At 35.9% G+C, this 15,350-nt stretch overlaps 1 protein-coding gene across 1 annotated transcript in view; it reads right to left on the bottom strand.

Moving 5' to 3' along the window:
* oc (homeobox protein OTX2) overlaps nucleotides 1-14,966 on the bottom strand; it is a 38,487-nt gene extending 23,521 nt beyond the window's left edge. Inside the window, exons 1-2 of the mRNA XM_017625871.1 lie at nucleotides 14,786-14,966; nucleotides 2,243-2,397 (exon numbers count right to left, since the gene is read on the bottom strand). Of these exons, the coding sequence (XP_017481360.1) occupies nucleotides 2,243-2,397; nucleotides 14,786-14,966 (336 nt within the window). The remainder of the gene's footprint in view (nucleotides 1-2,242; nucleotides 2,398-14,785) is intronic.
* Between the last annotated feature and the right edge of the window lie 384 nt (nucleotides 14,967-15,350).

Raw genomic sequence — 15,350 nt, 5'->3', positions numbered from 1 at the left:
CTGCACACGTTCTCAAGAAGAACAAGAAATTCATATAAAATAACGCTCAAGAAATGAAAAAGAAATTTTCTTCTATCCAAATTTCTTAAATCCGTTTACAGCTTTAAAGAAAGAATGCGGAGAGCAGCTGATTTCATTTTTTTTTATTCTTCAGTCTCTAAACTGTCAAATATTCATAAATTTGTTTCACATAAATTCTTAATTCGCAAATTATAGTGGCAGCCTTTGGAACGGTTTGCCTAATTCAGGAGCATAAACGCTGATTATTCGTCCCCCCTAAAAACGATGTGTTGATGCTTCTGGAATTAAACAAATTTATAAAGAAAGGAGGTAGCACCAATTTGTAATATTTTTTTTTTTTACACTTTAGATACCAGAAGCAAAAACGAAATACACGTAATTGCTGTTTTTGCTCTAATGATATTTTCTCGTGTATTTACTTCTTCAACAAGATTTACAGCAAAGGCACAGCGCTTTTCCGAGCAACAGAAATAAAAAACAAAATTCTTCAGATTTTTCTTCAGGTTTTTCGTCTTTAGCTATTTTAACGCTAGATTGAAATTTTGTCTGTCCTTCTTTAAGTACGTATCCTTTGAATTCAATATAGGGCCTTATTAGCTTTTAGGCGCTTTAACTTCAGTCCGGGCTAAATATTGATAGTATGAATGTATGTATGTTGCCATTGATTCTTCTTCATAAAATTTTCAAATTCATGTTCCGCATGAAAACGAAAATAACAAATGCAAATCTATGTACTACAGAAATTTTGGTTTTTACACTGATTTCGAGAGTGTTTTACTGCAGAGTTGAATTTCAATAGTCCGACCACTGTTTACACCTTATACAAAATTTAGGAATTAAGGAATATTCAACAAAGATTGATCAACATTTAAAACTGCGATTCTTTACAACATTTTTGGGTATGCAATTGATGTTGACGTTTTGAAAGTCAGCCAAAGTCAACGCCTTTTTTAAAATTTGTACTTGTTAGATATTTAAAAAAATCGTCACTAAAAAAATTATTAAAAATCAAGGCGATTTTTTAGCCGCTTGTAACTTGGTCCGTTCCATCTTTCGCTGCTTTGAAGACGCCAACGCACAATTTGTGCCATTTTTCTAACAGTGTACTATTTATATTATTGTTAGCAGAAATTTGTCAACGTTTCTGTGTAAACAACTAAACAAACAAGCCCAAAAACGAAAGGAAACAACTGAACAGCCCTGCTGCAGCATCAAAGCACCCTGCCACAAAAACTACTCCATGGGCTCATAGAGGGTTGCTTGCCATATAAAAGTACACAAGCAAAATCTGTCATCACACAAACACAATCAGACCAAGAATAGCATCCAAAAACAATCTCTGCTGTCACCGATCCCAACGCAGATTTTCGTTTGCTGTCATTCAATTTGTAGCTTTCGGCTACCAAAATTCACAATGGACAGTGGCATAAATCGCATTTCGCCGCCAAGCAGGCTGGGAACGCATGAACCGCTTGTGTCGTCGGATATGCGTATGTTTGCTGACGCGGTATTTGCACAGCAGGATATGCAGCAGCATTTAGCTGCTCCAGCAAGAACAGAGTGCGTACGTGGAGAGCGGCACTGAAGAGTTGAAGTGAAGTTGTAAAAATCAGTGCGTCAGTGGCGCACGATTTGTTTTTAACATTTTGCCAACTCTGCCAAGAGCTAACAGCCACCAGCATATGCAAACACAGCCAACTCATACTAATACATATTTATATGCAAACATATGTATGTATGTAATTATGTTTTTACGAAGATGGCTAAAGTTGTGCGTACGGTTGCATTGTTTACCCAATGGATTTTCCGGATTTTTGACATTAACGTAATTGTCGGAAATTATTTGCTTTTGGCCCGCAGAAGGCAAAATGCGTTACAAATGAATAATTACCGTATGTGAGTGCGCGCTCACATTCGTTCAAACAATGAAAAGTCGTTAGATTATGACATTAAATGCTTGATGGCGTTGCCAGCTTCTAGGCGCATAGCAGTGTGATTACACCCGCTAAAAGCAAACATGTTAGTGCCACATATATACAAACATATGTTTTTATGCTTCAAATCTTTGACTGCATTCACTTGTGTTCGTACGTATGTATGTATGTACTTATTTTTTAAATGCCTATTTGCTTTTGTGGGTATTCATGCATTACAGTTACATCACGCTTAAGCTAAACTTTTGTATGTATCTTCTACTTAAGCTTTAGATTAGTTAGCTTACCTGCACTCTGGATTCGGGTAGATTGATTTTCAGCGCAACTTCCTCTCGCATAAAGATGTCCGGGTAGCGGGTCTTGCCGAATAACGCCTCCAGCACATCCAGTTGGGCGCGCGTAAATGTTGTTCGTTCACGTCTTTGCTTTCTTGTATTCACACCTGTGGGCGATTAGGATTAGTATAGCTGTTCTTGTATTTAAATATGTTTGCCTATCGATGCGATGATGTGTGGCAAGAAATGCTTTTTTAATGTTTCGATACTTGTACGACATACAAAGTTTTTATCAGCAAAAAAAGTGCAGCAGAAAGTGAGAGCAGTTCAACTAGCTAAACTTAAATATAGCCAGTAAAAAAATTACATTAAATACCCGGTGCATGTGCTAAATATAGTTTTTCACCTTTCTGAAAATTACCGTTACTTGGTAAGCAGAGCGGTTTTAACCCTATTTATACAAATTTCGATAGTATGTTCAGTTAAGATAAACTTATATACAGTAGTAACTCGATTCTTGCACATATTTGGTACTTGCGCACCCCGATTCTTGCAACATAGAAATATTTTCCATTACGTACTTAGGACTGTGACATCCAAAAATTATGGTCTCGATACTTGTTACATTTTGGCCCTACTGCGTTTGTAAACGTTATCATAGACTGAATAAAGTTCGGGGTAGCACCGTCGTTTTATGCTGCTTTTGTTAACGTTCTCTTAGGGTCGGTGATTCAATGTCTGGTTATCACTACCTCCCAGTTGTACATCATTGTCGACGATTTCGACATGATGCATATAACATGTGATCTATAAAGCAGCCGTTGTATTTAACCGGAGCTTATACCTCCAATTTGTGTTAACCAGATATTGAACAACCGGCCCTTAGAATGAGTGAAGTTCGGGGAAGTCCCGTCGTTTTATGCTGCAGTATTTTTAAAAAGTTTGGTGGAGCAAAGCACTGCTTCTTTTGACGATATTGTGACGCTCCGGAGACTCAGAAGCAGCGTAGTACTGAACAAGCGAGCTTGCGCAAAACAAACAAAAATTTTAAATTTCTTTAAATCCACTTGAAATACATGTGTTTTTTGAATTGAAATATTAAACACAAAAAAAAATATTTTTAAAAAAGTTCATGCATGTCAGTACATAAGGCCCCTTTATTTTAAAAGGAAAATTAAAACTCAGTGCTTGCGACTACTTCGCAACTTGCACCGAGCCTGGTTTTCATTATGTGCAATAACCGAGTTACTACTGTAGTTATATGAGGCGGTATCACGCCCATTTTCGAAAACTCTATAATAATGTTACTTATTATCAAGCGATTATTGCCAGTAAAAATTTTGAGTAAATTAGCGTACTTACATTTCGAAATATCGAAGTTTCAAGCATTTCTAAAATTTACCGTTATGTGAAAAGTGGTCGTAATTTCAATGATGTTTAACGTTTTGCTTTTATATGGCAAGTACAAAAATTGTACTGAGTTCGGTACACACTGACGGAACGGTTTCCGAGATATACATACATATGTGGTCATAAAGGGACTCAATTCCAAAATTTTATCATAAGCGTATTTTTTGCTAAAGATTTATTGCAAACATCAATTTTGAATACATTAGCTTCCGTATTTACTGATTTATCGAAAATTTCTAAATTACCGTTATATGGGATGTGGGCGTGGTTATTGTCCGATTTTGCCCATTGTCAATACCATCCGTTCTACGCTAAAAGGAGTACACATACCTACGAAGTTAAAGTTTCGTTAAGATATCTAAATTTTTACTCGAGTTATCGTGTGCACAGACGGACAGACAGTCATCGCTTAATCGATTTCTTTTTTCATTCCGATAATTTATGAATACATTTCCCTATATCTGTCTCGATTCGCTTTGGCTGCTATAATCAACCGTTATGTGAACAAGGTTATAATGCCCGTGTCTCCCGACATGATATAAAAATTCTACCTTGCGATTTTAATGCCAAGGTGGGCAAGGAAGGGATCTTTGGCGCCACTGTCGGAAAATACAGCATCCACGACGAAACGTGCGATAACGGACTGAGGTTAATCGACTTCGCCGAATCCCGAAACATGGTAATATGTAGTACTATGTTCCAGCATTAAAAGATCCATCAAGCTACATGGCTATCTCCAGATAGACAAACGGGAAACCAAGTCGAGCATGTTGCGATAAACGAAAGGCACACTTCCAGTGTTTTAGATGTGCATACGCACACTCCGAGAGCCAAACATCGACTTGGACCACTATCTTCTATCCAAGATACGCACCTGCCTCTGCGCCACAAAGAATTTGCGCACAAAATTGCAAGGAAATTTTAATGTCGAAATGCTGCAATCACAACAGACCGCTAATTTATTAGCCACTCTACTGTCACACCTGCTCTCTGAGAGCACTCTTCCATAAACCGACATACGCGAGCAGTGGAACTACATTTCCCGTTCATGAAATACCGCCGACAAAGAAGCAGCTGGATTTCAGCTAGCCCGAAAGAACAATTGGTACGATGAGGACGCCCGCAACGAATATATGTTTATAATAATGAGTTAAAAGCTAGTCTAATTTTCAGTTTGGTTTTTTATAATACATTTTGTTAACTTCGTTATTTATCCTTCAGAGTATACTTAAACATAAATTGGGTTCTCTCTACATGCAAATTTGCAGGAATCTGTTGACTTATGTATATGATCATCTCAAAATTACGAGTAACATCCGAACACAAATTTAAAGCGCAAATACACCACCATTAATTTAAATTAAAATCTCCACTACTTTTGTCTCGCATGTACTTCCCTTATATATACACAATTTTTAATTTTTAATTTTTTGGCCACAATCCCACTCTGCCTAAGTTAAAGGAATCTCACATAAATTATCACTCGTAAAAAAGCCTCTAACAGGTCTATACTACGTTGGTAATAAAAAGTTTGTAACCGGTAAATAAAGTTCCCGTCAATTTTTAAACTCTTTTCGCATTCTGTGTACTCTTGTATCCGGTAAATTTTGTTACCATCTCATAAGCTGGTAACAAAGTATTGCCCCGAATCGCTGAATATTTTAACTGCATTACCAACGTACCTAGAATCGCGATGACAAGAACTGGTAACATTTTTTGGTAATCAAAGCATCAAATCCAACTCAGGTTTGTATTAATCTGAAATCAAGATGGCTTTTCATCTAGTGCATTGGTGATTTGCCATGTTGTGAGCGACGGAGCGACTGCCTCAAATAGTTTATTGGCAAAGTTTACTTACAAATCTCCCCAGTTAGCTTATTGAGTGTTGAATTATATAATTTCTAAAAAATGTATGTTTTCTTCAATTTCAAATGCTGGTATACAGTTAAGGTGACCAGATTTCTCTGGAACAAAATCGGGACACTTCTAAAGCATCGAATCCGAACATACAATTTTGTTTTGAGAATAAAAAGCAATAACATCCCTTAAAACAGTTTTATTTAAGACAAAGCAAAGAGCAAAAGAACTGAACTCAAAAATATGTACACACAATATGTACGGTGGCAAGAATATAAATAGGGAAAATATATTTTAGAAAGTGTTGGCTACTTTTCTATATTTAAATAGTGTTTATGACCTTTTTATGAAAATATATAATGTCTAATATAAAATATTTAACAAAAACTGTATATAAAGACTTAAAATTTTGTACAACATTTACAATTTTGACAAATGTTGATAAAATTTTAAACCTTTTAATCAGATTTTTAGAGTTCTTTTGAGCATGCAATTTTTTTTCCCATCTAATTTTAGTATAACAAGTAAGAAAGTCTAAGTTCTGGCGGAGCCGAACATTAAATACCCGGCCGAAGTACTAAATATATGTTTTTCACCTTTCCGAAAGCTACCGCTACATGGTAAACCGGGGTGTATCCATTTTGAGTAAATTAGCGTCCTTAAATTTCGAAATATTGAAGTTTCAAGCATTTCTGAAATTTACTGTTATATGAAAAGCGGCCGCAATTTTAGTTCGATTTCAATAATTTTCAAAGTTTTGCTTCTATGTGGCAAGCACAATAACCTCACCGAGTTTGGTATAAATTGGTAGAACGGTTACCGAGATACATACATATATGTGATCATAAGTGGGCGGTGCCACGCCCATTTTTAAAAATTTTATCCTTCACGTATTTCTTGATAAAGAATTGTTGCAAGCATCAATTTTGAATAAATTAGCTTCAATAATACTGATTTATCGAAGATTTCGTATTTCTCTAAATTACCGTTATATGGGATGTGGGCGTGGTTATTGTACGATTTTAAAATTTTCAGCCATTTCGTATGTTATACCAAGGTTAACAACTGTGCCAAGCTTGGAAGAAATCGGTGTAGCGGTTACCAAGATATACACATGTAACCATAAGTAGGCGTGGTTATTGTCCAATTTTACTCATTTTCAATACCATCCGTCCTGTGCCCGAAAGAAGTGCACATACCAAGTTTCGTTACGATATCTCAAATTTTACTCGAGTTAAAGGTGTGCACAGGCGGACGGACGGACGGACGTACGGACGGACGGACAGACAGTCACCGCTTAATCGATTCTTTTCATCCTGATCATTTATGTATACATTTGTCTATATCTATCTCGATTCGTTTTGCCTGTTACAAACAACCGTTATGTGAACAAAGTTATAATACCCTTGTGCACAAATGCGCTCGGGTATAACAAAGTGCATAGCTTGGACTTACCGTTGATTTTAGGCAATTTTTTTTCGCGCATTTTCTTCCACAAAAGTATGTTCCAAATTTTTTTGTGCGGGGAAAATGGCCATCATCTTCCACAAACAAATTTACCAGATTTGCACTTCGTTTTACTAGAATTGAATGAGTTACAAAACTGCATACTCAGAAAGTTTCTAAGAAAAATATTTAAAAAGCTCAAAATTTTGATAAAACTTTGTAAATCCGGACTTAATCGGTACAAATATGAAAAGTCGAGACACTTATAGTCCCGTCTTTTAAAAAATATTCAGCGGGACAATTTTCTCAAAATCGGTACTGTCCCGCCAAAATCGGTACGAATGGTCACCGTGTATATAGTACATATGTATGTACGTACATATGTAGAATACCACGCTATAAATAAGTACATATGTATATCAATAACACATGCACAAATTCTCCATAGAAATATTTATAACAGTACATATATATATAACTATGTATGTGGTATACGCATAAAACATGTGTACTTATTTTACAGAGCCTGAATAATGCCTCCTCGATTTTCAACCCCCGATTGTCTAAAAGCATTACATATTTTCCAACCCCCATTAGGATGTTAGAAGAAAGGTACTATTCGGTATATACATACGTACATACATACTTATTAACATAGGTACATAGATACATTACCTACATAGCTGCACGATTGCAGGGTTCTTATTTGGGTTGCTCTCTTGCTTTCTAACACGCAAGTCTGTTTACTCTGTTGATCGGGTGGTGGTACACGAGCGCACCCGAGAACAGCTATGGAAAAGGTTGGCAAGGAAGATGTTATATACCAACACATGTACATACATACTATTTACTATATTATACATGTATGTACATACATAGACGAATTTATACGACAAGCGTAAATTGTAGGTAACTGCGTATGTTTCTGTGCGTCTATGTTATGCTGCGCCCAATCTCTATTGTGCAGGCACAGCGAAAGCGAGTCCTAAGCCGTTCGTTCGGCTATTGTTCTCAATCGGTAAGGATGGGAATGCGTTTACATGTGTGCGTGTCCTTTTATGTCCTTTGCTGTGGCTGTTACCGCTGGTTGTGCTTATTTTAGGGGAAATTACGCGTTACATCTCAGCTATTCGACATTTTTTGTTGGTAGTATTTTTTTATTTTTATTTATTTTTTGATGAACGCACACCCTTTTCTCCCGCTTCGCGTCCAGCTGGTTATACCTACAGTATTTTTTTATACTTTTGTTTAACGATCTCGCTATGAGAGTGTCTCCGTTGCACAAAAAAGCAAAAGTGCAAAATATTGTTGTTCGCGAGAGGGTGCGACCTTTTGAATTTTGTAATGGAGAAATCCTGTGCTCTAATGCACTTAATGTGAAAGTCATTGCTTTTACATACGAGAGTACATACATATGTACACACTTGATGTACGTACGTAGATATACGTGGATCACTATTTCAAGCCCAATTGTTAAATGGTGAATTTATTAATTCAATTGTAGTTGCAGTTGCAGCTGCCATGGAAAATGGCCGCTACATACAGGGTGGCTACGTAATAAGCTAAATAAAAAATGCAGCTTCGATTAAAGTGCCGCTGACAGAATATGGGATTAAGTATTGGTCGAAGAGCGAGTTATAGATTGACTTTTTGCTACAATAAAATAGTAGATAGGTAGCAAGGTTTTTTTAAAAAGTTTGTTCATAAGTAGATAAATATAATCGTCAGCAAGTCAGAATTAATGACCTGATAAGTCCTGCAAAAGATCTAACTATAACGACACTTTCATAATTGAATCCTGTGAGTTATTCCTGAATGATACTATTGGGGTGCACAACAATTGAGGACCTTTCCTAATCGCAGCATGGTCTGCGGAAAGGCGTTTAAGGCCTAAAATGTATAACCCGTCTAAAAGACTTTGGATATGGAAAAATAATTGCTATGCCAGAATATATAGCTCATTGCATGTCCACCAAATCCCGTTGGTCACAACATTCCCGAAATATGTACCCAAAAATTGTATACCGAATTTTTTATGACGAATTTTTGGGACTCTTTTTTAAAAAATACAATCAATGAAGCTGAGTTTAAGTTTCAAACACTTCATCTCCGAGACGTCTTCTGATTCTTGTAGGAGTACATAGCACTGGTTCATACCGGTCGAGTTGGTAACTAAAAACGGTTTTTCGTAGTATCGATAAAGCTTTTAGACGGTTGGTATTGTTGCCTCAGCTGCCTAAATAAATCTCGGAAAGATGAGTACTTCAATTAGGTGTTATCATCAACCTCATCCAACGGCAGTCCCAAGAAAGATGCTCTTTTAACGGGATCGGTTTTCACAGAGAAAAGTTTTAAATATGGCAAGCATCTTATTGATTAGCTGCCACATATTGTGTATGTAGAAGTTTATTTGGCTGCAATATCTATACCCAAGCTCAGACCCTTGACGACAATATTCGTATCTAAGTTCATGCAAGAATGTCGTGGATCCCATCAACTTCTTCGAAAGCTTCGCGAAAATAACTTTGTTGTAAAACTAAAAGTGAAGTAACGGTGAACTTAAGTAAAATAAGTTTAACTTATTTTTCGCAAAGATTCAATTGTTAGCAACACAAGAAGTTATGGAAAAGTTTGGTAAGGAAAAAAAAACGATTAAATCCCATGAATTTGTTTGTTCATGAATTTTAAGAGAATAAGAGTATCTCTATAGCATGTTTTTGTTCCTAGCTAACACTTAGATATTTGAGTGTCTAAACTGTGGACTAAAATAATTTGTTCACCTGACTTTATAATTATTCAATTGTAAATAGGTACTTTGTAATTTGTTTTTCAATTTTTAAGCAATTCGCATATTCATACCAGTTCACTGTATGGGGTTCTGAAAACACTGGCATGCCAATGGATTGCCCATCTACATCGTACTGGCATGCCAGCACAAGCATGAAAAGTATACTGGCATTTCAGTTACTGCCATTAACTTTGTACTGGAATGAGTTCATCCCAGTTCCGGTTTATATTACGCCATTAACTGGACTGGCTCTCTGGATTGGCTTGCTACTGGCATCATGTAAACGGGGTATTATTATGTTTCACTTTTGTTATATGAAAGAAAATAATGGCACCGTCGGCAAAAAAATATCAAAAATCAACACGAATACTTAGCCTCTTGAAACTTGCACTTTATTATTCTAGAACTTAATGGACTACCTAAAAATCATGGAAAAAATTTGTTATTGTGAAAATGGTGTGTATTATATAATTAACTAAGTTTTAATACAAAATTAAAAAACATCAAACAAACAAAAGAAAAATAGTCAAAACTGCATTTTTATAACGTGTTTCCACGAACAATTCGCTGCAAGCTTTCATCATTTTAAATAGATATATCAACTTTATACTACTTTTTTACATTAAAAAATAACAAAAAGAAAGTGTTTTTTTGTATAAAGGCGGAATTTCGGGAAACAAACAGCAGTATCAATTTTGGAAATCCAAAAAAGGTATAACACTGCAAAACAAGCATAAATAAGACCGTTATGTACGCTGCCAGTAGATCGTTTGCAACACGAAATCTGCTTAAATGCTCATTTATTCGAAGATCTACATAGTTAAAATCATAAATTTTTTTCTTTTATTTAATTTTTTGCTTTTGTTTTTGAAAGCACTCTCCACTTTGCTACAACAATTTGTCGTACATTATCTTTAAGCGCAAGAAAAATTTTTGTTTATCATCGAAAGTTGCCTGCCACACAATTCCACCTCTGCACTGCCTACTTGCGTATCGCGCAGAGGCTTGGTTGCTGCCTACCCAGATTGCTACTCATTATTCATTTTGACAATATTATTGATAATGATGTCGATCGGTGAATGGCGTGAGTAAAATATTGAAAACAATTATTGTAAGATTGATTTTTTTTTTTTGTTTTGCTTGCGCCAATGATTTGCAGGATGTGACGACAAAATACACCCATCACATTTACAGTTGTGGCACAGTTTTCAGAAGGGTTTCGCTGCCAGTAGTTAACGTGCGCATTGCCGGTCGCCTTCATCTGTTTGTTGGTTGGTGTTGTTTCCACTTGAAATCACCTTGTCATTTTTATTTAAATTGAGTTATCAGTGGAGTATCAGTAGCACAAAATTCACTCAGTTTTGCACACGACGACACAGCTAGCAAAGTTAGAGCTTTTGACTGGAGCCTCCTGGCCCGGCTCATTTGTCATGCCGTGCATTGCAAATATCCATCTATGCAAACAAGCATACAGCTTCATTCATCGAAGCTAAGAAGGAGCAAGCGATCGCGGTACTCGAACGCATCTCAATTTCATTGCGAATCAGTTTCACTACACTTGACTTGGTCGATAAATGAATGCAGGGATGGCTGGCTGACTGGCTGGCTGGTTGACTGGTCGACTGACTGTCTGCTTGGTTCTTCTCTTGTTGGTCTTGCTTCCATTGATTTCATGTACATATAGAACATATTGAAGAGTTTCTTCCGCTGCATGGATCATTTGTTTGTTTTTTTTTTTTCGACCGCGCTATGTAGATATTGCTTATTATTATTTTAATTTTTTTGTCTTCTGATTTCGACTTCATTCTTCCCCAGAAATGCATTACAATGCAAGCATGATTTTCAAAATTTTTTTCACTTCAATAAAACTCAATAAAATTTCGTTTGTAAGGTGAGGTTTGTTCTTATTTTTTCATATTTATTGTGTTTGCCTTTTATCTGTTGTTGTTGTTTAGTTGTGTATTTTTATTTGTGATTGTTCTGGTGTCTGGAATGTGGTGATGTCAAATCAGTTTTGGTTCAATATTTGTGTTAATGTGTCTTTCTTTCTTCATAACTTTTCAAACGGTTCATTGTGGCGGCGATGCGTTGTGTGTCGAGGCGAGCACAGCCAATTTGTATATAATTTTACGGGTTAATGCACCTGATTGCTTGTTGTATGACGAAAGGAAATTGTGGGATATCTAAATTATTTAATCTTGAGAATGATATGCATTTTTTATGAAAGTTGAGAGGGAGTGTGCGGCACGACCGAAACGTTAAATAAATAAAAAAAAGGTGGCTAATTTTTAACTAGGTATGCATTTTTAGAATTTGTAAGGCATTAATGGACATTTTCGGCTTTGAGATGGTGTCAAGTTGGGGAGTTCGTAATCTGGTTTAGGTTTGATTATGAAAATTGAAGAAAGCAGAAATACACACACAATTTTCTTTCGATATGATGAATATTTCTAAGGCAATGCTTTGGGCTGAGTAATATGAACGCGGGGGTAAAGTCTAGGTATGAGGAAAAATTTAGAGTAAGAATTAAATTTCAAATGAATTTCAGTAGGAAGAACTTATTTAATATTTTGTTCTATGGCATCGTCTTTTAGTTTCCGGCTTTGTAGTCAATTTTCCATATAAGAAAAATACTGGAGATCAATACCGTTACTACGTCCCTAAGAAGTAGGCTGCCAAGGCTGAGATTACTGCACAGAGGTCTTGCATATTATAAGGCTAAAATAAATGCCGTTCTCGTAGTTTTGTTCTCAAAAACGCTTCAAAATTATAACCGAAATAAAAGCAAAACTTCCGAGAATAGGAATTATATAGGAACAAAACCCTGTGTATCGATGTCAAGGAGAACAGAATGGGAATAATACTTTCAGGAATATTTCTAAGAGAACAAAATAAAAACACTAGTTTCCGAAAAGTTTTGGCATAGAACAAAACGGGAACAGAAGTCTGAGGAACTTTCTCTTGAAAAACAATTAGTGAAATAAAATCTGAAGTACTTTCTGACACAGAACGAAACGGGAACAAATTTTCTCTGAACTATTCGCGAAAAATGAAAACGAGAAAAAAATCTTTGTCATATCGTTCGATTAGTTTTAAATGTTCGAATATTTAAAATTAATCAAAAAAGAACTGAAAGATAATAGTGTAAATAGTGGCAACGAAAGACTTAAGACACGAACTTGTTTTTTTCTTTTGGCTTGATATTGGATACCTTGTATAGTTGGATTCGTTGCTTTGAATGTGTGTTACACATAGGTTATTCCGGCTACCGATTAAAAATGCCAGGTCCTTAGCTCAGATAAGAGCATAGTCGATCAACGAAAAGCAGCCGTCCAAGACAAGTTCAGGGTCGAAATGGCATTAATGGTAGAAATCCCAATGCAAGGTTCGGGAAACACTAATAGTGGTAATACGGCTCGGAGGTTTTCTTAAATTGTCAATTGTCTGCTCAAATAATCGGAGTAAGCCACGAATTAATAAAAAGACTTGGCCAAATTTTTGCGCTGTATGGTCTCTGGATATTCCATAGACACCGACAGCTTTCGCGAATAAGCATTGGATACCACAAAGTACACAAGATATTGGTTCATAGAGCGGATACTATTGAAAATGCATGCAAATGGAGAACTGACTCCAAGTACACGTTTTTCTAAATACTCAATATTTATAAATAGCAAGAATAAAGTAAAAAAAATTAAAAAATAAAAACAATATGGTAGACTGCTGGCTACAGCGGCTGGGGTCGCGTTGGATCGAATCAGAGTTGAAGATGTCTGATGAGGAGATGTGGTGATCTCCGAAATAGCCATAACTTCTACCAAAATGTTAATTGATATTTTTTCCGCAAAAATTTTCATTAAAAACGGCCTCAAGCTCAATACAATTGTTGAATTAAAAAAATTATGTTTTTTAATCATTATTTTAAAAATATAAAAGAAAACTATTTAACTTTGTTCGTTTTTAGATTAATATTACACATATAAAATTTCTAATTTTGTGAAATTTTCTTTATATTTTGAATAATTAATTTCGTTACGCTAGAACAGCCAAATGGCCCACTGTGCGTCGGCATGGTTAAATATTAACCGATTTCAAATTAAAAAAACCACTGTCTTCTTTTTTCGATGTTATCAAATTCTGGAGAGGGTGGCTGAAAAAAAAAATGTCAGACCGCCGTAATGTACATACCCTCAAATATTCATAGTGTATTTATGCAAAGCTGTGCCCCCCTTAAGTTTAACTTAAGCTGCATTTAAAAATGTATACTTGAGATACGTTTAATTAATTATTGAGCTGCTTTTAAGCAAAGTTACTACTACTAATAGGAAAACTAAACTAAATATAAAATTTTTGTTCAACAACAAAAAATTGCGAAAATCCCATGATTATACAGATTTTGCTAAAAAAAAAAACTAAAGCGTCGACGGAAGAAACTAAATTCAAATTATATATCGTCCCCTTTACGCAAAATTATTGTATGTTACATTTTTTATGAAATTCACTTTTTGATGCATCTTTGTTTTACAACCCATAGCGCATCACCTGTTCAAATACTACGGCTTGAATCCCAATAGCTACCCCAAAAATTTACTGTAAATTTTATCGTATGGGACAATGATTTTTTTCTGGTTGGCGAAATTATCATATGGGCTAAGAAATTATAACGTAGAGACCATCCTACAAAAAAGCCTTGTGTTTGGTTATATTTCTCAATTATCTCAGCCAATCTAAACTTTGGTATTGAAAAAGCACTTTCCTGTAAAATTTGGTTTTTGTAAGATACGATAATTTTGCACAAAGGCGTTGATATGTATGTGCATGTGTATGTATATAAATAAAATAAAAATATGTACATAGTAGAGCATTCCTTTTAGACAAGCAAAGTGTCCTAACGAAACCGTGAAAGTATTATGCGGTGCAGACCATCATTCTATATTAACACACAAGCCTTTAGTCTCATAGAAGTTCTACATTAGTACACTTTGCCTGCCACACATTTCGCTTTTTTTTTAATTCAAGCTACGATTTTCTACCAAAATTAGTTCGATATTTACCCCACATACCTTGGGAGAACCCAACAGCTTCTAAGCCGTGGGGTAATCCGAAGGGTCCCAGCGAAGGCATTGGCATTCCTGGCGGCAGCGGCCCATGCGGCACCGAATGATGTGGATGTGGGCCGCCATAGCTGTGCGGATGTGGACCCAAATCGCCGGATTTCAAGAAACCCGCAGCCATTAAGGCTTCCGTTGAGTGTAGAGCCACTGTGACGTCTGATGGGTTAGCAGTTGAAGGTCTAAAGAAAAAAATAAAACAGATATGTGATCAGAATATGGTGTAAACAAGGGAGAGGAAGTAGTATTTACTCGAAGAAAATTAAAGTTGATATGTAATTAACGTCTTGATTTCAAAATACTTATACTTATTAAATATATTTACAAAGTATGGCACTCCTAGTATTGGCCACAAAAATGGCAACATACGAGTGCTAACAATGGCTAACAAAAGTTGCCACCCGTCGGGATTTGCGTGTGCAAATAAATGGATCCCTTTCCTACACTATTTTGTATAGTGTATAGACAACTGCACAAGGGGTGGTCGCTCACTCGATTATTTCTACTT

Source organism: Rhagoletis zephyria, unplaced genomic scaffold, assembly GCF_001687245.7.
Source record: "Rhagoletis zephyria isolate East Lansing unplaced genomic scaffold, Rhagoletis_zephyria_1.1 Rzeph_scaffold_04299, whole genome shotgun sequence".
Taxonomy (NCBI): Eukaryota; Metazoa; Arthropoda; class Insecta; order Diptera; family Tephritidae; genus Rhagoletis; species Rhagoletis zephyria.
This window is presented reverse-complemented; position numbering and strand designations above follow the sequence as displayed.